The following is a 22,435-nucleotide window of genomic DNA, read 5'->3' as shown; positions in this document are numbered from 1 at the left end:
TTGATCCCGAAAATTTAAGCAGATACGCTTGTGGTTGAAAAATTTCTGTCTATTTCAATTGCTAAAAGCATCTTGAAGCTGGCAATTCTTTAGTTTTATCTGGCACAAGAGACAAGAAGACACGTTTTGATTGGAAAGGGTAATCTGGCCCGAATATATAGTGCAAACTTTGAGCTATCGAGCATCGCATGACGGGCATATTTGTACGATTTGGACGTTTCTTGTAGGCGGCTGCATGTTAATATTTTGAAATTGACGTAATATGCCAATTTTTTTTATTGAAAATCATTCATTAGACATATTTTTGCACCAAAAATGTCAGTTTCGGTGAATTTTCGCTTTTAACGTAGCGAAACTTTAAACTACACATCTTATAACACTGGATTGGCCCCCTCGGTCGGAAACTTCTGAATTAGTAAAACATTGTAAGGTTATTTAAGGCTTAGTTAAGGAATCAAATGATGGAGCGGGGGTTTGCATACTTTACGTTTTCTTGAATATATCAGTAAGTCTCCTATCCAATACTTTAATTTTGTCAGCAGAGCTATTTGCCATTCAAAAAGCACTGGAAGTTATGGTCAACCTCAGAACAGCTTAAAAAAAGTGTTAATTCTCACAAATTCTAAATCTGCTATCCAACTAATTAAAAAACAAAAATTCTGAAAATTTCTTATAAAATCTAAAATGCTTACTTTGCCTAACCTTTGTTATTTCTAAAAGTGCTTTACTTTGCCCCCCCCCCCCCCCACCCTTATATACAAGTACAATTTGCAAACACAAAGCCAAATTACATACTCTCCATATATTTCCCCCTTAATTGATGTTTTTGATGATTCTCATTCAGATTTTAATGCAATCACTCATCCTCAGAAGGAAACAGTAATTTTTTTAATATCCACATAACTTAGCTAGTGAGAAAGTGAACATGTCACTTGATGCCCTTTTTTTATTTCCCCTCCGAATCCAATAATTGCTTCTAGGACAAATTCTATTTTTAGCCCTTAATGTGGCCCAAAAAGGTTAGACTATAGTGTAAAATTAAAAAACTGATTAAACTATATATTTACTATCTTTATAAGTGAGCAATAATTGTATAATATATATATATATATATATATATATATATATATATATATATATATATATATATATATATATATATATATATATATATATATATATATATATATATATATATATATATATATATATATATATATATATATATATATATATATATATATATATATATATATATATATATATATATATATATATATATATATATATATATATATATATATATATATATATATATATATATATATATATATATATATATATATATATATATATATATATATATATATATATATATATATATATATATATATATATATATATATATATATATATATATATATATATATATATATATATATATATATGTGTGTGTGTGTGTGTGTGTGTGCTCTTGAAAATGGCTCCATATTTTTTGGGGGGAAATTGGTATCCTGGGATATTATTGCATAAAAAATGATCTAGATATGGTAGGTCAGAAGTCTGAGAAAATTTGTTAAGGGCCTTAGTTTTGGTTTTTGCAAATTAAGTATGCAGTAGAAATTACAATGACATTATACATGAAAAAAAAATACAATGACATAATGTACATCATGACATCAAAAACTACAATGACATTGTGCAAACACAAAATTACAATGATATCATGTATGTCACAACACCATATGATGTCATTCCTCTTATATAATATACCTGAGTTTCCAAATATAGTCAGTTATTTATCTAACACAATGTCTAAAGGAGCACCCAAAAAACAAAATTTGCAGTTGCAGTTACTATAAATGATGGTTCTGTGGAACCAACACCTAAACTATCAAACATGATAAGATGTGAAAATCAACAACCTGGACCATCAGTTGCAACAACATCAATACAGGCAGCTAAAGAATAGGCCATTGGTAAAGTATCTGAAGTAATCAAAATCTAAAAATGTGTCAAAAATGAAAATGAACAGCAAAGACACTGGTGGTTAGAAGATAAACAAAAACAAGGATTAAAAAGTGTCAAAAATGAAAATGAACAACAAAGATACAGTTTCATAGTTAAAAATGATAGCAAATATAGTAAAAATAATAGAAAGGACTAGTGTCCTTTTTAATAGTCAAAAGTGATTGGAAGCCAGCTAACACCCCTTCCAAGCCCACCATTTCCCCAAACACATCCAATCAAAATTTTGAGATAGCCATTTTGTTCAAGCCAGTTGAAAGTTCTGGAATTTATATCTTTGAGGATGACACTTGTCCACAGCCCTCAGGGCAAGGATTGTATCAGATTTTAGATTTTTATAAAAAGCATTGTCATAGAAACTTCAAAAAAGGCTCATTTGGTTAGAATTTGGAAGTTTGGTTGAAAATAATAGTTGAAAGTGATTAGAGGGAAACTACCCCCCCCTCACGCCCACCTTTTCCCCAAACACATCTGATCAAAATTTTGAGATAGCCATTTTTTTCACGTAGTTGAAAGTTCTGGAAACCAGGTCTTTGAGGATGACAACCCTCCTAAAGCCCTCAGGGCAAGGGTTGTAAGTTTTGCTGTGGGGGCGTATAAGGTTTTTTTTAGAAAATGTTGTTGTAGAAACTTCAAAAAGGGCTCATTCAACTGGAAATTGAAATGGGTAGTGTCCTTTTTAATAGTCAAAAGTGATTAGAGAGACTAATACCCCTTCCACGCCCACCATTTCCCCAAACACATCTAGTCAAAATTTTGAGATAACCATTTTGTTCAACACAGTTGAAAGTGCGGGAAATTATATCTTTGAGCTGGACACTCCCCCTACAGTCTTCAGGGCAAGGGTTGTAAGTTATGCCCTGGGGGTATTTAAGGTTTTTGTAGAAAGTGTTGTTGTAAAAATTTAAAAAAGGGCTCATTCTAATGGACATTCAAAGGACCAGTGCCCTTTTTAATATTTGAAAGTAATTGGAAGGCTACTAACAGCCCTTTCACGCCCACCATTCCCCCAAACATTTTGGGGGGCTTTGTATTGAATTATTTTTTTTCCATACTAGGGCACTTCATACCAAAGGAGTTGTTGTAGAAACTACAAAAAGGGCTCATTTGATTGGAAATTAGAATGGCTAGTGCCCTTTTTAATAGTCGAAAGTGATTGGAAGGCAACTAACACCCCTTCCATGCCCACCATTTCCCCAAACACATCCAATCAAAATTTTGAGAAAACCATTTTGTTCAGCATAGTTGATTTCCAGATCGAAATTGTGTTTTGAGGAAAACACTCCCCCACAGCCCTCCGGGCAAGGGTTGTCAGTTACACCCTGGGGGCATATACAATTTTTGTAGAAAGTATTATTGTAGAAACTTCAAAAAAGGCTCATTTGGTTGGAAATTCAAAGGGCTAGTGCCTTTTTTAATAGTCAAAAGTAATTGGAGGACAACTAACCCCCTGTCATGCCCACCTTTTCCCCAAACACATCCAATCAAAATTTTGAGATAGCCATTTTGTTCACATAGTTGAAAGTTCTGGAAACTAGGTCTTTGAGGATGACAAACCCCCTAAAGCCATCATGGTAAGGGTTATAAGTTATGCCCTGGGGGCATATAAGGTTTTTATAGAAAATGTTGTCATAGAAACTTCAAAAAGGGCTCATTTGATTGGAGATTGAAATGGCTAGTGTTTTTTTTATAGTCAAAAGTGATTGGAGGGCAACTAACACCCCTTCCATGCCCACCACTTCCCCAAACACATCCAGTCAAAATTTTGAGATAGCCATTTTGTTCAACGCAGTTAAAAGGTCCTGAAAATATATCTTTGAGCTGGATACTCCCCCCACAGTCTTTAGGGGAAGGGTTTTTAGTTATGCCCTGGGGGCATATAAGGTTTTTATATAGTGTTGTCATAAAAACTTGAAAAAGGGCTCATTTGATTGGAAATTCAAAGGGCTAGGGCCCTTTTTAATATTTGAAAGTAATTGGAAAGCAACTAGTCCCCCTGTCACGCCCACCATTCCCCCAAAAATTTTGGGGGGACTTTGTATTGAATTATTTTTTTCTATACCAGGGTACTTTGTATCAAAGGATTTGTTGTAGAAACTTTGAAAAGGGCTCATTCTATTGGAAAAAGGTATGGCTAGGGCCCTTTTTAATAGTTGAAAGTGATTGTCAGGCAACTAACACCCCTTCCACGCCCACCATTTCCCTAAACACTTCCAATCAAAATTTTGAGATAACCATTTTGTTCACATAGTTGAAAGTTCTGGAAACTAGGTCTTTGAGGATGAAAACCCCCCTAAAGCCCTCAGGGCGAGGGTTGTAAGTTATGCCCTGGGGGCATATATGGTTTTTAATGAAAATGTTGTCAAACTTCAAAAAGGGCTCATTTGATTGGAAATTGAAATGGCTAGTGTTCTTTTTAATAGTTGAAAGTTATTGGAGGACAACTAACCCCCCTCTGACGCCCACCTTTTCCCCAAACACATCCAATCAAAATTTTGAGATAGCCATTTTGTTCACATAGTTGAAAGTTCTGGAAACTAGGTCTTTGAGGATGACAACCCCCCTAAAGCCTTCATGGTAAGGGTTATAAGTTACGCCTTGGGGGCATATAAGGTTTTTATAGAAAATTTTTTCATAGAAACTTCAAAAAGGGCTCATTTGATTGGAGATTGAAATGGCTAGTGTTTTTTTTATAGTCAAAAGTGATTGGAGGGCAACTAACACCCCTTCCATGCCCACCACTTCCCCAAACACTTCCAGTAAAAATTTTGAGATAACCATTTTGTTCAACACAGTTAAAAGGTCCTGAAAATATATCTTTGAGCTGGATACTCCCCCCCCCCTCCACAGTCTTTAGGGGAAGGGTTGTTAGGTATGCCCTGGGGGCATATAAGGTTTTTATATAGTGTTGTCATAAAAACTTGAAAAAGGGCTCATTTGATTGGAAATTCAAAGGGCTAGGGCCCTTTTCAATATTTGAAAGTAATTGGAAAGCAACTAACCCCCCTGTCATGCCCACCATTCCCCCAAACATTTTGGGGGGACTTTGTATTGAATTATTATTTTCTATACTAGGGCACTTTGTATCGAAGGATTTGTTGTAGAAACTTTGAAAAGGGCTCATTCTATTGGAAAAAGGTATGGCTAGTGCCCTTTTTACTAGTTGAAAGTGAATAGTTGTCAGGCAACTAACACCCCTTCCACGCCCACCATTTCCCTAAACACTTCCGATCAAAATTTTGAGATAACCATTTTGTTCAGCATACTTGATTCCCCCACAGCCCCCAGGGCAATGGTTGTAAGCTATGCCCTGGGGGCTTATAAGGTTTTTATAGAAAGCTTTGTTATAGAAACTTCAAAAAAGGCTCATGCGATTGGGAATTACAAGTGCTAGTGCCCTTTTTAATGGTTGAAAGTGATTAAAAGGCAACTAACACCCCCTCCACGCCCACCATTTCCACAAACACATCCAATCAAAATTTTGAGATAAGTATTTTGTTCAACGTAGTTGATTTCCAGATTAAAATTATGTTTTGAGGAAGACACTCCCCCACAGCCCTCCGGGCAAGGGTTGTAAGTTACGCCCTGGGGGCATATACAATTTTTGTAGAAAGTATTATTGTAGAAACTTCAAAAAAGGCTCATTTGGTTGGAAATTCAAAGGGCTAGTGCCTTTTTTAATAGTCAAAAGTAATTGGAGGACAACTAACCCCCTGTCATGCCCACACTTTCCCCAAACACATCCAGTCAAAATTTTGAGATAGCCATTTTGTTCACGTTCTTGAAAGTTTTGGAAACTAGGTGTTTGAGAATGACAACCCCCCCCCCCCCTAAAGCCTTCAGGGTAAGGGTTATAAGCTATGCCCTGGGGGCATATAAGGTTTTTATAGAAAATTTTGTCATAAAAACTTCAAAAAGGGCTCATTTGATTGGAAATTGAATTGGCTAGTGTTCTTTTTAATAGTCTAAAGTGATTGGAGGGCAACAAACACCCTTTCCACGCCCACCACTTCCCCAAACACATCCAGTCAAAATTTTGAGATAGCCATTTTGTCCAAAATAGTTGAAAGTTCCGGAAATTATATTTTTGAGGATGACACTCCCACCAAAGCCCTCAGGGTATGCCTAAGGGTTAGAAGTTATGCTCTGGGGGCATAAAAGGTTTTTATTGAAAGCTTTGTCATAGAAGCTTGAAAAATGACTTATTCAATTGGAAATTCAAGTGCTAGTGCCCATTTTAATAGTTGAAAGTTATTGGAGTGCAACTAACCTCCCTCTCACGCCGACCTTTTCCCCAAACACGTCCAATCAAAATTTTTAGATAGCCATTCTATTCAACGTTGTTAAAAGGTTTAGAAATTAGGTATTTGAGGATGATAGCCTCCTCAGAGCCCTCAGGGCAAGGGTTGTAAGTTATGATATGGGGGCATATAAGGTTTTTATAGATAGCAATGTTGTAGAAACTTCAAAAAGGGCTGATTCGATTGGAAATTAGAAGGGATTGTGCTCTTTTTAATAGTCAAAAGTGATTGGAGGGCAAGTACCCCCCCCCCCCGCACGCTGACCATTTCCCCAAACACATCCAATCGAAATTTTGAGATAGCCATTTTGTTCAACGTTGTTGATTGGTCCGGAAATTATGTCTTTGAGGATAACCAAGACCCCTAGCCCTCAGGACAAGGGTTGTCAGTTTTGCCCTGGGTGCATATAAGGTTTCTATAGAAAGCGCTGTCGTAGCAACTTCAGAAAGGGCTCAGTCAGTTGGAAATTGAAAAGGCCAGTGCCCATTTTAATAGTCGAAAGTGATTGGAGGGCAACTAACCCCCTTTCTCATGGCTCTTTGGAAATTGAAAGGGCTAGGGCTCTTTTTAATAGTCGGAAGTGTTTGGAGGGCAACTGACCCCCTTCTCACGCCCGCCATTTCCCCAAACACATCCAATCAAAATTTTGAGATAGCGATTTTGTTCAACGTAGTTGAAAGTTTTGGAAATTAGGTCTTTAAGGATGACACCCCCCCCCCCAGCCCTCCGGGCAAGGGTTGTGAGTTATACCCTGGGAGCATATAAGGTTTGTATAGAAAGAGTTGTGGTAGACGCTTCAAAAGGGCTCATTCGATTGGAAACTGAAAGGGCTACTGCCTTTTTTAATAGTTGAAAGTGATTGGAGAGCAAATGAATGTGCATTGTCATTTTAATATACATATACTGATATTTTTTAATCAAAATATGAATATTATTTGATTTATTAAAGTTATAAAAGTAAAACTTTTATATTTTTTTCCATTAAAGTGCAAATTATGTTCTGGCCTTTTGAAGGCATTGGGGTTTTGATCCCTACTCATGTTAATTTCTGCTCGTTTTGAGTTTGACTCGGTTATTTATTGTAAATTCTGTTCGTTTTGGGTTTCATTTATTTATCGATGCTGAATTGTGGTAGGTTCATATTTGGTAGATTATTTGATTTTATTTTTACTCATTTTTGGTTTAATGGAGTTCTTTACTTTTCTTTAAAAAAATTATTTTGTGGAAAAAGTTTTTTAATTAATCTATAAAAGCCTTGTATGCCCCCAGGGCATAACTTACAACCTTTAACCAGAGATTTGTGGGGGGGGGGGGGGTTTCATCCACAAAAACCTAATTTCCAGAACTTTAAACTACGTTGAAAAAAATTGCTATCTCAAAATTTTTATTGGATGTGTTTGGGGAAATGGCGGGCGTGAGAAGGGGGTCAGTTGCCCTCCAAACACTTCCGACTATTAAAAAGAGCCTTATCCCTTTCAATTTCTAAAGGGCCATGAGAGAGGGGGTTAGTTGCCCTCCAATCACTTTCGACTATTAAAATGGGCACTGGCCTTTTCAATTTCCAACTGAATGAGCCCTTTCTGAAGTTTCTATGACAGTGCTTTCTATAGAAACCTTATATGCACCCAGGGCAAAACTTCCAACCCTTGCCCTAAGGGCTATGGGGGGAATGCCATCCTAAAAGACATAATTTCCTGACCATTCAACTACGTTCAACAAAATGGCTATCTCAAAATTTCGATTGGATGTGTTTGGGGAAATGGTCAGCGTGAGGGGGGGGGGGCTAGTTGCCCTCCAATCACTTTCGACTATTAAAAAGAGCACAATCCCTTCCCTTTCATCGTGAAAGCGTGGTGAGCGTGAGCTTGGGGTTAGTTCCCCTCCAATCACTTTTAACTATTAAAAAGGGTACTAGTCCTTTCAATTTCCAATCAAATGAGCCCTTTTTGAAGTTTCTACAACAACACTTTCTGTAAAAACCTTATATACCCCCAGGGCATAACTTACAACCCTTGCCCTGAGGGCTGCAGGGTGGTCGTCATCCTCAAAGACATAATTTCCAGAACTTTCAACTAAGTTGAAACAAAATGGCTATTTCCAAGTTTTGATTGGATGTGTTTGGGGAAATGGTGTGCGTGAGAAGGGGGTTAGGTCCCTCCAGTAACTTTAAATTTTTAAAAAGGGTACTAGCCCTTTCAGATTCCAATTGAATGAGCCCTTTTTGAAGTTTTTACAACAACACTTCCTATAAAAACCTTATTTGCCTCCAAGGCATGACTTACGACCCTTACCCTGAGAGTTTTTTTTGGGGGGGGGGGTTGTCATCCTCAAAGACTTATTCCAGAACTTTAAACTTCGTTGAACAAAATGGCTATCTCAAAATTTGATTGGATGTGTTTGGGGGAAGTGATTGGCGTGAGAGGGGGCTAGTTGCCCTCCAATCACTTTTGACTATTAAAAAGGGTACTAGTCCTTTCAATTTGCAATCGAATGAGCCCTTTTTGAAGATTTTACGACAGCGCTTTCCATTAAAACCTTATATGCCCTCAGGGCATAACTTACAACCCTTGCCGTGATGGCTGGGGGAAGGTTGTCATCCTCAAAGTTGTAATTTCCAGAACTTTCAACTACGTTGAAAAAATGGCTGTGTCAAAATTTTTAATTGGATGCGTTTGGGAGAAATGGTGGGTGTGAAAGGGGGCTAGTTGCCCTCCAATCACTTTTGACTATTAAAAAGGACACTATTGAAGTTTCTACAACAACACTTTCTATATAAAACCTTAAATGCCCTCAGGGCATTACTTACAACCCTTGCCCTGATGGCTGTGGGGGGTTGTCATACTCAGAGACTTAATTTCTAGAACTGTCAACTACGTTGAAAAAAATGGCTATCTCAAAATTTTGGTGGGATGTGTTCGGGGAATGGTGGGCATGAGAGGGGGGTTAGTTGCCCTCCAATGACTTTTGACTATTAAAAAGGACGCTAGCCCTTTCAATTTCCAATTGAATGAGCCCTTTTTGAATGTTTCTAGGACAACACTATGTATAAAACCTTATATGCCCCCAGGGTATAACATACAACCCTTGACCTGAGGTATGCGGGGGGTTTGCTATCCTCAAAGACACAATTTCCAGAACTTTCAGCTACGTTGAACAAAATGACAATAGGCCTATCAAAATTTTGATTCGATATTTTTGGGGAAACGTTGGGCGTGAGAGGGGGATTAGTTGCTCTCCATTAAACTTTCGACTCTTAAAAAGGGCACTAGCCCTTGCAATTTACAATCAAATGAACACTTTTTGAAGTTTCTACGACAACACTTTCTATAAACATCTTATAAGCCCCCATGGCATAAATTACAACCCTTGCCTTGAGGGCTGTAAGGGGGTTATCATCCTCAAATACCTAATTTCCAGAACTTTCAACTACATTGAACAAAATGTCTATCTCACAATTTCGATTGCATGTGTTTGGGGAAATGGTGGTCATGAGAGGAAGGTTAGTTGCCTTCCAATCACTGTCAACTATTAAAAAGGGCACTAGCGCTTTCAATTTCCAATTGAATGAGGCCTTTTTGAAGTTTATAGGACAACGCTATCTATAAAAACCTTATATATACCCAGGGCGTAACTAACAACTCTTACCCTGAGGGATGTAGGGGGTTTGTTATCCTCATAGGCATAATATCCAGAACTTTCAGCAATGTTGAACAAAATGGCAATCTCAAAATTTTGATTGGATGTGTTTGGGGAAATGCTGGGTGTGAGATTGGGTTAGTATCTTCATTCACTTTTGACTATTAAAAAAGATACTAGCCCTTTCAATTTCCAATCAAATGAGCCCTGTTTGAAGTTTTCTATGACAACACTTTCTATAAAAACCATATATGCCCCCAATGCATACCTTATAACCCTTTCCTTGAGGGCTGTAAGGGGGTTATCATCCTCAAATGCCTAATTTCCAGAACTTTCAACTACGTTGAAAAAACTGGATATCTCAAAATTTTGATTGCATGTGTTTGGGGAAATGGTGGGCAAGAGAGCGGGTTAGTTTTCCTCCAATCAGTTTTAACTATTAAAAAGGGCACTAGCCCTTTTAATTTCCAATCGAATTAGCCCTTTTTGAAGTTTTTACGACGACGCTTTCTATAAAAACCTTATATACCCCGAGGAAATAACTTACAACCCTTGCCATGAGGGCTGTGGGGGGTTGTCATCCTTAAAGACCTAATTTCCAGGACTTTCAACTACAGTGAACAAAATGTCTTTCTTGAAGTTTTGATTGGATGTGTTTGGGGAAATGGCGGGCGTAGGAAGGAGGTTCGCTACCCTTCAATCACTTTCAACTATTAAAAAGGACACTAGCCCTTTCAATTTCAAATCGAATGAGCCCTTTTTGAAGTTTCTAAAACAACACTTTCTATAAAAACCTTAACTAATTTCCAGAACTTGAACAAAATGGCAATCTCAAAATTTTGATTGGTTGTGTTTGGGGAAATGATGGGCGTGAGAGGGGGGTTAGTTGCTCTCCAATCACTTTTGACTATTAAAAAGGGCACTAGGACTCTCAGTTTCTAATCAAATGAGCCGTTTTTGAAGTTTCTACAACAACGCTTTCTATAAAAACCTTATGTGCCCCAAGGACATAAATTACAGCCTTCGCCATGAGGGCTGTGAGGGGGTTATCATCCTAGAATACCAAATTTTCAGAACTTTCAACTACGTTGAACAAACTGGATATCTGAAAATTTTGATTGCACGTGTTTGGGGAAATGGTGGGCAGAGAGAGGGGTTGGTTTTTCTCCAATCACTTTCAACTATTAAAAAGTGCACTAGCCCTTTCAATTTCCAATGGAATGAGCGCTTCTTGAAGTTTTTACTACAATGCTTTCTATAAAAACCTTATACGCCTCCAGGGCATAACTTGCCACCCTTGCCCTGAGGGATGTGGGGGGTTTGTTATCCTCAAAGGCATAATTTCCAGAACTTTCAGCTACATTGAACAAAATGTCCATCTCAAAATTTTTATTGGATGTGTTTGGGGAAATGGTGGGCGTGAGAGGGGGTTAGTTTCCCTCCGATCACTTTCGAGTATTAAAAAGGGCACTAGCCCTTTCAATTTCCAATCAAACGAGCCCTTTTTGAAGTTTCTAAGACAAAGCTTTCTATAAATACCTTATATCCCCCCAGGGCATAACATACAACCTTGTCCTGAGGGCTGTGAGGGGGTTATCATCCTAAAATACCTAATTTTAGAACCTTCTACTACGTTGAACAAACTAGATATCTCAGAATTTTGATTGCATGTGTTTGGGGAAATGGTGGGCAAGAGAGGGGGTTAAATTTCATCCAATCACTTTCATCTATTAAAAAAGGCACTAGCCTTTTCAGTTTCCAATTGAATGAGCCCTTTTTGAAGTTTTTAGAATCATAGAATCATAGAATCATTTTAATGAAAAACAGCTGTCATAGACACATTAAAAAAATGCACTAAAAGGCGCTGTTTTTTACATGAAAACTTTTTTACATAAAAACACTTCTCTACATTTAATTAAATGTACTTGTAAAAAAAGGAATAAAGGAGTTACTAAGTCTGTTTGTGCGGCACGAGACGGGCATAAGTTTGCTTTTGATTTTGGTATTTGCGCGGACAGGCATTTCAGGTTGTAATATTGTCCTATGTACAGGACTAGACAATAAAAACTGGCCAAAACGAATCATCAGCTGAAAACGGCGATCGCGAAGGCTTGGTATTTCAAGTGACTTCAGAGCGGAGCTATAATCTACATATTTGTCGCAAAGAATGATCTTTACAGCTTGTTTCTGGATCCCCTCCAAATCATCACTTAAGTAATCTATGTGATGAACTTGTGTGGGCCCCAGACGGGACACGCATATTCAAGGATGGGTCGAATAAAAGTGAGGTACGCGGTTTTCAGCTTATACACTGGAAAACCTAGGCGGCGCATCGCCACCAGTGTCCGCATAACATAATGTCCCTTCTTAACCAGCTCTTGTACATGAATAGAGAACGAACAGTCCACACTAAAGGTGACGCCCAAGATAGTCGCACACGAGGCAGAAGGGAACAAAGTCGCAGGGCAGGTAAAATCGTGTTTAAGTGGGTTGAACCTCAAAACCTTTGATTTATTCTCATTAATTTGAAGACTGTTCGCAGTACACTGTGATTTAAACTGATCGGAAAAATTTGGGTCGAACTGGGCTACAGCTTGCGAATCCTTTACGTGGTATTTAAGAAGCGCAGACAAATCATCGAAGAATTTAAAATGATCGTCAAAGTCAGAAACTACATAGTTGATAACAGCCAGGAAAAGAAGAGCTGCTAATTTGGTACCTTGTGGGGCGCCACATGTAATTTCCACCCATTCCGATTCAATGTCACCGGGAAAAAGGGCGTACACTTTTTATACCTGTGACGTACGAAATCAATTATTAATTGGAGGATGTACTTACGGGCACCCATTGACTTGAGATTCCGGGCGGCAAGAGGGTGCTTAATCAAATCAAATGCCTTTCGGTAGTCTACCAGAAGTAAATCTACAAACGAGCTTCCAAACTCTAACCATTCAACTACTAGGTTATAAAGCCGTACTAAATAAACAGATGTGCTGCATCCCTTCAAGCAACCATACTGGAAGGGGTCAAGTGACGGTGAAATGTCCGTGAGAAGTTCACGATACACGAAAAATTCTGCAACTTTAGCAAAGTTCGGTGTGATCGAAATAGGTCTTAACTGATCACGTGTCTTAGGTCCTTTAACTTTGGGCATTACGCGAACATAGGCTCGCTTCCAAGCATCGTGAAAGGTTTGTTCACTGAAGCACTGATTGATGATTGATGCCAATGGTTTGGCTAAAAACAAGGCATATTCGGCAATAAGTTTGACCGGTAACTCACCAGGGTAGGAAGAGCAATTCGGTTTTAGTTTTTTAAGTTCTTTATAAACAGCAAATTTAATGAACTGTTTTATTTCGTCAGTTTCACAATCGACTAAAAGATAAACTAGTTCGGCCTCTGTAATTGAGGGGTAGGTGGTACGAATGCCAGCAAAGAACTCGTTTACGTCTGAAGCGCTCATTTGAGATCCGTCAGGCTTACAAGAACGCTTTCTACAAAAACCTTATATGCCCCCAGGGCATAACTTACAACCCTTGCCCTGAGGTCTGGGGGGGGGGGTTGTTATCCTTAAATACCTAATTTCCAGAAATTTCAAATACGTTGAACAAAATGTCCATCTCGAAATTTTGATTGGATTTGTTTGGGGAAATGGTGGGCTTGAGAGGGGAGTTGGTCGCCGTTCAATAACTTTCAGCTATTAAAAAGGGTCAGTTTCAACCTTATATGCCCCCAGGGCGTAACTTACAAGCCTTACCCTGAGGGCTCTGGGGGGAGTGTGACCCTCAAAGACATAATTTCCAGATCTTTCAACTACTTTTAACAAAATGGCTATCTCAAAATTTTGATTGGATGTGTTTGGGGAAATAGTGGGCGTGGAAACGGTGTTAGTTACCTTTCAATCACTTTTGGCTATTAAAAAGGGCACAAGCCCTTCCAATTTCCAATAGAATGAGCCTTTTTCGAAGTTTCTATGACAACTCTTTTGATATGAAGTGCTCTGGTCTAAAAGAAAAAAAAACATTTTGCCAACATTATTCTTTACTATTGCGCTGCCTATGACTAAGTCTTAATACAATTTTGTTGTTCACTAAGTTTTGATGCAACTTATTTTCAGCTTGCCAAATTTGTAATACAACTTGAAATAATTTTATTCAGTCACCAACTTTAATGCAACTATTTTTTTTGTTGACTAATTTTTTAACACTAGTTTTGTCTACTAACTAAATTTTAATACAAGATGATTTTTGGGCTCTTAAAGTTTTAATAATACTTGCCTTTATGACTAACTAAGTTTAACAACATGTTTTTTGTTCACTGAGTTTTGATGCAACTAGTGTTTTTTGTTCGCTAAGTTTTAATAACAATTTACTTTTGTTAACTAATCCTTAATACATTTTATTTTTGCCAGCTAAATTTGAGTAAACGTGATGTTTTGCTAACAATATTATAATCTAACTGGGTTTTTTCGTAACACAGTTTTAATACAAGTAGTTTTTTTGTTGACTAATTTTTAAGACAACCCTTTTTTTTCTACAAACTATATTATCTAATTTTTTTTTCTACCAACTAAATAATCTATTTTTTTCTTACCAGCTTTTAAAACAACTTTTTTTTGTTTCATTAGTTTTTAACACAACTTTTCTGTGGTGACTAAATTTTAACACACTTCACCAAATTGAACAAAATTTTTTGTTCGACAAGTTTTAACAGAACTAGTTATTTTTTGGCTATTTAAATTTTTTCTGCTAGTAATTTTGATAACTCAATTTTACTACAAGATAATATTTATGTTTACAAACATTTAATTCAACTTGATTTTTTACTAACTAGCTTTTGTACAACATGTCGTTTTTGTTCACTAAGTTTTAATACAGCTTTTTTTGTTCATTCATTTCCAATTTTACCTTTTTTGGTAACTAGTTTTTAACGAACGTGTTTTAATTTTTTTATGCTATCAAAATTTTATTCCAATTCAATTTTTGCCCACCAAGTTTTAATACAAGTAGTTTTTCTTACAAAATTTTATTGCTTATTTCGTTTTTGCTAAATATATTTAATAAAACTTAATCTATTTTCTCTCTACAAATTTTTAATAATCTTTTTTTGCTACCTAATGTTTAATACAATCTTTTTTTGTTCAGCTTGTTTCAATATTTATTTGGTGACTAAACTTCACCACAATTCGTTGTTTGTTGTTCACCAACTTCTCTGTGGTGGCTAAATTTTAACACACTACACCAAGTTTAACAATATTTTTTGTTCAACAATTTTTAATACAGCTAGTTATTTTTTGGCTATTTAAATTTTTAATGCTAGCGTTTTTGCTAACTCAATTTTACTACAAGATAATTTTTATGTTCACATATGTTTAATTCAACTTGCTTATTTACTAACTAGCTTTCACACATGTCTTTTTTGTTCACTAAGTTTTAATAGGCTACAGCTTTTTTCTGTTTACTAATTTTTAATGTTACGTTTTTTGATGACTAGTTTTTAACGAACGTATTTTGTGTTTTTATGCTAGCAAAATTTTATTATAATTCGATTTTTGCCCGCCAAATTTTAATACAAGTAGGTTATTTTGCTTACCTAATTTCATTGCTTGTTTTATTTTTGCTAACTATATTTAATAAAATTATTGTATTTTGTCTCAACATATTTTTATTCATCTTCTTTTTTTGCTACCGAAATCTTAATACAATTTCATTTTGTTCAGAATGTTTCAATAATTTTTTTGTGACTAAACATCCACGCAGTTCGTTGTTTGTTGTTCACCAAGTTTAATATTTCTCCAGATTTTGCTAAATTAAAAACAATCTGATATGAGAGAGAATTCCTCTCATTTTCTGATGGAATTATCTATTTTCCAAATTAGGCTACATGATTAAAATATATTTTTTCATGTTAAGACACTCACATGTGTTCTTCGAGAAAAGTACCGATGTAACCCCAAGGTTTTACTCAATTAAAAAATTGCTGTTACTATTCTTCTCCATCCAATGTCAGTGGAAATTCTCCTCAAGTCAATTCCCCCCCAGGCGATTACCCCCCCCCCCCATAAAATACCACCCTGGAAAATACCCCCGCGGAAAATATCCCCCGGGAAACACCACCGCAGAAAATATCCTCCCCCCAGAAAATACCCCTGCGCCCCCTCCCCCCCTCGTGGAAAATAAGGCTTTCCAAATTTGGGAATTTTATTTGAGTTTTTTTTTTTGTTAATTTCCGTAGGGGGAAGGAATTTTGGTACTTGTGTATTATGCGCCACTCACGCTGTGTAAAACTCGAGAACACACCGGTTTTTTTGTTAGTTTCTTCGTTACTTTAGAAATAAATTTGGGCTATAGATTGGCATGGGGGAGGGGTAAAGTTTCTGCATATTAGATAGATAGATAAATAAGTGTATTTTAAAGCCAAATATACGGACAAGAACACAGTAAAATAACATAAATGAAAGGCACAAATAACGTAAACTTTGATCAGCGATCATCATAAAACGCTTAAATAAAACACTACATTAATCTAATAATAGTAGGCTACTTAATACTTTTAAAAACAGTCATTGGAAAAAAAAAATACTTAACACTTGGAAAAAACACTTAATTGAAACATTACATTTATTTTAAAGTGGGATTTTTTTTTTTTTTTTTTTTTTTTTTTTTTTTTTTTTTTTTGTTAGTTAGTTAACAAAATTTACAGGTACCTCGCTATTCTTCTGTAATTTTTTAGTTGCCATGTACCCAGAAAGAATTGTTTTCTGACTTCAAACTCTCCAAATACTTTACCCCCGAAAAATACCCCCCCCCCCCGTGGAAAAGAAGGCTTTCCAAATTTGAGAATTTTATTTGAGTTTTATTTTTCAATTTCCGTAGGGGGAAGGAGTTTTGGTACTTGTGTATTATGGGCAACTCACTCAAGTTTACGCTGCGTAAAACTCGAGAAGAAAGCCGGTTTCTTCGTTAGTTTTTTTCAGCTTAGCGCGAGACAAGACAAAGAGAAGTGACAGAATATACGGAAAATATACAATTTGGACTATATATTTGCACATAAGAAGGGGGGGGGGGTAAAGTATTTGGATAGTTTTAAATCAGAAAACAATTTTTTAGGCATATAGCCACTCACAAATTACTGAAGAATAGCGAGGTATCTGGAAATTTTGTTAAATAAAAAAAAAAAAAAAATCCCAGCATAAAGTAGATGTAATGTTTCGTTTAAGTGCTTTTTTTCCTCCAGGCTTTAAGTGTTTTTTTTTCAATGACCGTTTTTCAAAGTATTAAGAGTACTATTATTAGGCTAATGTCGTGTTTCATTTAAGTGTTTTACGATGATCGCTGATCAAATTTTATGTTGTTTGTGCCTTTCAGTTAGCCTATGTTATTTTACTCTGTTCATGACCGTATATTTAGCTTTAAAATACACTTATTTATCTATCTATCTAATATGGAGAATAATTGTACCAAACACATTTTGCATGCAGACCCACTATACTTTACCCCCCTTTAATGTGCAAACCTATAGCCCAAATTTATTTCTAAAGTAACGAAGAAACTAACGAAAAAACCGGTGTTTTCTCGAATTTTACATTGCGTAAACTTGAGTGACCGGCGCATAATATACAAGTACCTAAATTTCTTCCCCCTACGGAAATTAAAAAAACAAACTAAAAAAAATTCTCGAATTTGGAAAGCCTTTTTTTCCACGGGGGGAGGGGGTATTTCCCGGGTAGGTATAATCCACGGGGGGGGGGAGTAAACGCCGGCCACCTAGTTCTAAGCGTTTACCCCCCCCCCCTCCCTCACGGAGAGTACCCTCCCGGGATCTCCTCCGAAAACAAATTTTGTGCATAATAGCTCTGATACACTAAAATATGTTCCATTAGATTCTTCAAAAAGGAAGCTTGGACTAAGAATATATGAGTTAGGTCTATTAAGAGGAGTAAAATACACATAGGAACAGAATACATAGAGTAGATTCCAAATGAATGTGGAATATATCTTATGACTGAACTTAGTTTTTTCTAATTTAACAAATAAATATTGTTAAACATCAAAGATTTTCCAGAGTAGCGCTGATTTGCTACAATGTTGACTTTGAATAGTCTCTGACCTGAAAATGTAACCAAAAATGTGTACTCCTCCTTATTTAACATGTAAATCTCCTTAAACATAAAATTTGTCTAACATAGCTCTGATCCACTGAAATTTACTCCGTTAAACGTCTCAATGAGGGAAATTCGACTGAAAAAAGTGTTAATCCCGCGAAATAATGCAGTAGATTACACACAAAGGCACCTAATTCATCTTATAAACTCACCTAACTCATTCTAATATGGGATATAAGTTGTTTCTAATATTAAAACATTGCCTTTAAATTACCTAAAATAACAAAATATCATCTAAGAATGAGCTGATCGTAACAATTAAATGTAATAGAAAATGAAAATTGTCTAAAAATGTAAAAATCTTCTAGTCTGCTTTTTCCTAAGAAGAATTTTAGCCAAAGTTGAAGTAATGCCAAGTTTCAAAGTTGAAGAAATATTTTATTGAATGTATATATATATATATATATATATATATATATATATATATATATATATATATATATATATATATATATATATATATATATATATATATATATATATATATATACATATATATATATAAAAAAAATAAAATCTCAAGAATAATAAATAATAAAACCTCAATGGCAATAACTATATAATGAAACATAATTTTTTTTTTGGGGGGGGGGGATTTTGGGAGAGAAAACTAAAAATGTTCATAATAAAAAGTAATGGGCATTACCTCAAGGACTAGCTTCAGTAGTCACTCAAAGACTGTATTTATGCACGTATTAGGTTGTAATATTGCTCTTCATTTTCCTTTGAAGGCCTGAATTAAAAAAAAATGTATGGATTTAGTTCAACATTCTCCTCCCCGTCTCCTACTGAAAGTCTCAATTCATTTTATTTGTAAGGTGAGTTGAAATACTCATCTTATTGTTTAATCTTATTGATATATTTTCTTTTTTCTTGGGTCTAAACGTATAGGTAAAATGACACCAGCAACAGTTTGATAGCTGAGTGGCTAAGCACATCTATTCTTGAAGACAGGGTCGCAGGTGCATTCTCTAGGTCAGTAAAATTTTTTTATACTTATTATGTTTGAGGAAAAAAGGGGGAAAAAAAGAAGAAGTAAACTAGTAATTCACTAGAAGTAAACAGGACAATGATATTGTCTAGGTAGGTTTTTCAGATATTGCGAAATGTGAAACGAACTATCGTCTCCAATCTCAGAAGAATGCTAATTATATTTCACACCGCTTAATAAAAATGCATGTCATTGACAAGCATGTGAAATAACAATGTCTTTATAGGCTCAGATATTACGTTTCTCCCGTAGGACCCTGTTTATTCATTGTAGGTTTAACTGCTAGTATTAATTATTTATTGAGCACCCATAGGATTTTCTGGTAGCAGTAATTGTCGAAAATGGGCTAATTTTGGTTTTCTCCTGGTCAACTTTATCTGCTGGTACTTTACTTTTGCCTGATAATTAACTCTGTTTTTTTTTAGGTTGAAATCCGGTGCTTAGAGCAACTTTATTCGCAGGCTGTCAAATAGAAAAACAGTAAACAAGCTATAAATCAAGCATTGGTAAATTGAAGATTTTACAAAAGAAATCTGAAGTAAAGAGAAGAAATCACTAAGCTCCGTTGATCAACCAAGCTAAACAATAATGGATAGAAGCATATCCATAAAAATGTTGCCATTTGCCTCTCTTACAATGCTGTTCTTTGGCAAAGGAATGGACAAAGAAATAAGACCAGAGTTAAAAGCAATATATAAATGTCTTCCAGTTTGTTACCTTATTTACTACGCCATCTCCAATTCAAAAGATTCCAAAAAGAGGTAAGGTCCGCCATGGTAGAAGGTATAACAAAAAAAATAGCTGTTTTGAATGCTAACCAGGAGATTTTTCTACTTAAGATGTTAAAATGTCTCCTGTTCATCTTAAATTTAAAAAAAGAAAATGAAAGGTTTGTTTTTAAAAACGTAGTAAAAGACTATGTTAAGAGAAAAAAAAACAAGGAATTATCTTATATTTAGGGGAGCTGTACCCCATCTCAATTGCTTGACTTCTCTGTTCAAGCTTATAAAGTGCTTGCTGAGAGTATTTTAGTTTAGAACAAACACAGTACCCACCTTAACTGCTTGGCCTCTATACTAAAGCTGACACAGTTCTTGCCTGAAAGTATTTTACAATAAAACAAATATAGTACCCACCTAAACTGCTTGACTAATGCTTGCCTGAGAGTATTCTACAATGAAACAAACATAGCCAAACGGCTATATCTGGTGGCTACATGATTTGTCTAGCACCAAGTTTAAGCGCCTTAACTATGGGATTAGTGAATACTTTTATAGATACGTTCAGAGAAAGCTGGACATGTTACACCTTGTTAAATTTTGTCATAAAAAGATTTTAAATCTGTATCACTGAAGAGTATGAAGTGAGGTCCTTTGGGCTTTCCCACTTCTATTCACACCCCTCATTTTTTTTGTTTTTTTTTACTAAAATGGAATTTAAAGGTTTTTGAGCTTGCTGATTATAGATCTAAAGCTTATGATCTCACACAAATATCAGAACAGTTGAAGTTCACTATTCACAAACGATGGTCATGCCAAACCATGGTGCAAATTAGTTATGCAAGGAATTTGAGTCTGCATGATTGGAGGGCTCTATGTTAGGTCCGGAGGCTTGAAATATATGTATATTCATCGCCAACCGATGGATACGAAAAAAAATCATGAAAATCGAAGCTCTTCAAGTAATCAGAATCGAATAAATAATCTCTATTCTTGAAATGTTTAGTAATTTGCTTAAAAAGTAATATCAATGTAAGGTTTTAAGGCTAATGTTGTATAAAACGATCTTAACCTTGCAAACTGTTTCTGTTAAGATTATGACTAATTGATTATTAGCGGAAAACTAACAATATAGGCAACTAATAGTATGGGACAGATATACTATTCTAGTTTTGGTGTTCAAACTCTGAAATGCAAGAAACTGGGTAGTGAGAAGCTGCTTTCTTTGATGTAGAGATCATGGAATGATAATCAACTTTTCCAATCTCTGAAACAATAATCATATAACTCGACCTAGGTCCAAGTCATAATTCTTGCAATTTCTCACTAACATAAATATGTCCCTTATAAGAAATTTTACATATAACCATAGGAAGATAAATCATCAGTTACTTCTCTTTCCCTCTGGCTGCATTCCCTGCGTAAGCAATACGTCAACTTTATATCAAACAGTTCGTAGTAACGAACTTTAAGTAAGGAGCGAATTGACTCAGTTGTAACTGGAATGGCAAAGCGTGTACTATAAATTTGTTCTCATTTTTCTGTGGCTCACTAAGAGCTTCATCTTCTACTTGTCAGTGCTGCATATTTTGTATATGTATTTTGAAGTTTGTTATTTTCTAAAACTTTCCCGAAAAATCAATTTTACGCGTCTCATTTTCAATACTGGGTGGCCTGGCCATTTCTGCATCTCCCACCGTTATAGAAGTCGCTTTTAAGGATAGGTTATTCCTGATATCTCCAAAGTCTCTTCCTATGATAAAATTTACTGTAACAGTAGGTACTAAGCCTACCTTTATTTTTTTTCTGGATTGTTCCGTCTTTCTTTCTTTTATAATAACATCGCGTCGTGACTGTATCTGAATAGTTAAATTCTTTTTTTGTTAATCAAATTAATTCGTACGTAAGTTTGATCGCTACTAGAATTGATAGCTATTTCTATCAACTGTCTATTTAATTCATCGTATGTTTTATGCGATTCTGCAAACGCATAATTTTTTTTCATTATTATTATGGGCCATGGCCCAGGCTGTCGTTTTATGTGTTACTTTCTCATCTCTATTTTGGAAGTTTTTAGAACAATGCCTGGAGGATTCACAATTTACCGGATTATTAGCATTTGGAACTGGAATATCATTTTTTTTCGTTTCTTAGATAAGGCGGCTTTCTTCTACTATTTTATGTAAGGTGGAGGTGTATATATTTCAAGTTCTGGAGTTTTTTTCATTTAGTAAAAGATACCTGCCAATAACTTACAATTGTACTTTTTTAATATATTGACTTACCTCTTCGTAGGTTTGATTCTTTTTTATTGGTTGGAGGTTTACCGTCCGCATTAAATCTAATGCAAACGGTCTTTGAGGCCCTTGAGAATTTGTCCCTGCAATCACTTCCATTAATAACCTCCTATTCGCTTCTTCTTTTCGTTCTCTAGCTATTCTATCATTTCTCCTCTTTTCGTTCTCTGGCTGTTCTTTCTCTCTCTTTCTATTCTATCTCCCTCCTCTTTTCATTCTCTAACTTTCTCTTTCTTCCTTCATAAAATTTAATATATATTGTGTCATATCTGAATGATTATGTTTTCGGGACTCCCTGC

At 35.6% G+C, this 22,435-nt stretch overlaps 1 protein-coding gene across 3 annotated transcripts in view; it reads left to right on the top strand.

Moving 5' to 3' along the window:
• Positions 1–381: 381 nt before the first annotated feature.
• Positions 382–22,435, top strand: part of LOC148953154 (lysoplasmalogenase TMEM86A-like) — a 33,059-nt gene continuing 11,005 nt past the window's right edge. Inside the window, exons 1-3 of one of the 3 annotated variants that reach the window (XM_089087553.1) lie at positions 489–505; positions 19,021–19,104; positions 19,546–19,881. In XM_089087553.1, coding sequence (XP_088943679.1) covers positions 19,709–19,881 — 173 coding nt within the window. In that variant the 5' untranslated portion in view covers positions 489–505; positions 19,021–19,104; positions 19,546–19,708. Of the gene's footprint in view, positions 506–19,020; positions 19,105–19,545; positions 19,882–22,435 lie in introns of all 3 variants that reach the window. The other 2 variants (XM_089087554.1, XM_089087552.1) reach the window with 2 other exon arrangements.

Source organism: Artemia sp. Qi Xiang Cuo, chromosome 4, assembly GCF_049724085.1.
Source record: "Artemia sp. Qi Xiang Cuo chromosome 4, ASM4972408v1, whole genome shotgun sequence".
Taxonomy (NCBI): domain Eukaryota; kingdom Metazoa; phylum Arthropoda; class Branchiopoda; order Anostraca; family Artemiidae; genus Artemia; species Artemia sp. Qi Xiang Cuo.
The sequence above is the reverse complement of the archived record's forward strand: the minus strand, read 5'-3'. Positions and strand labels throughout refer to the sequence as shown.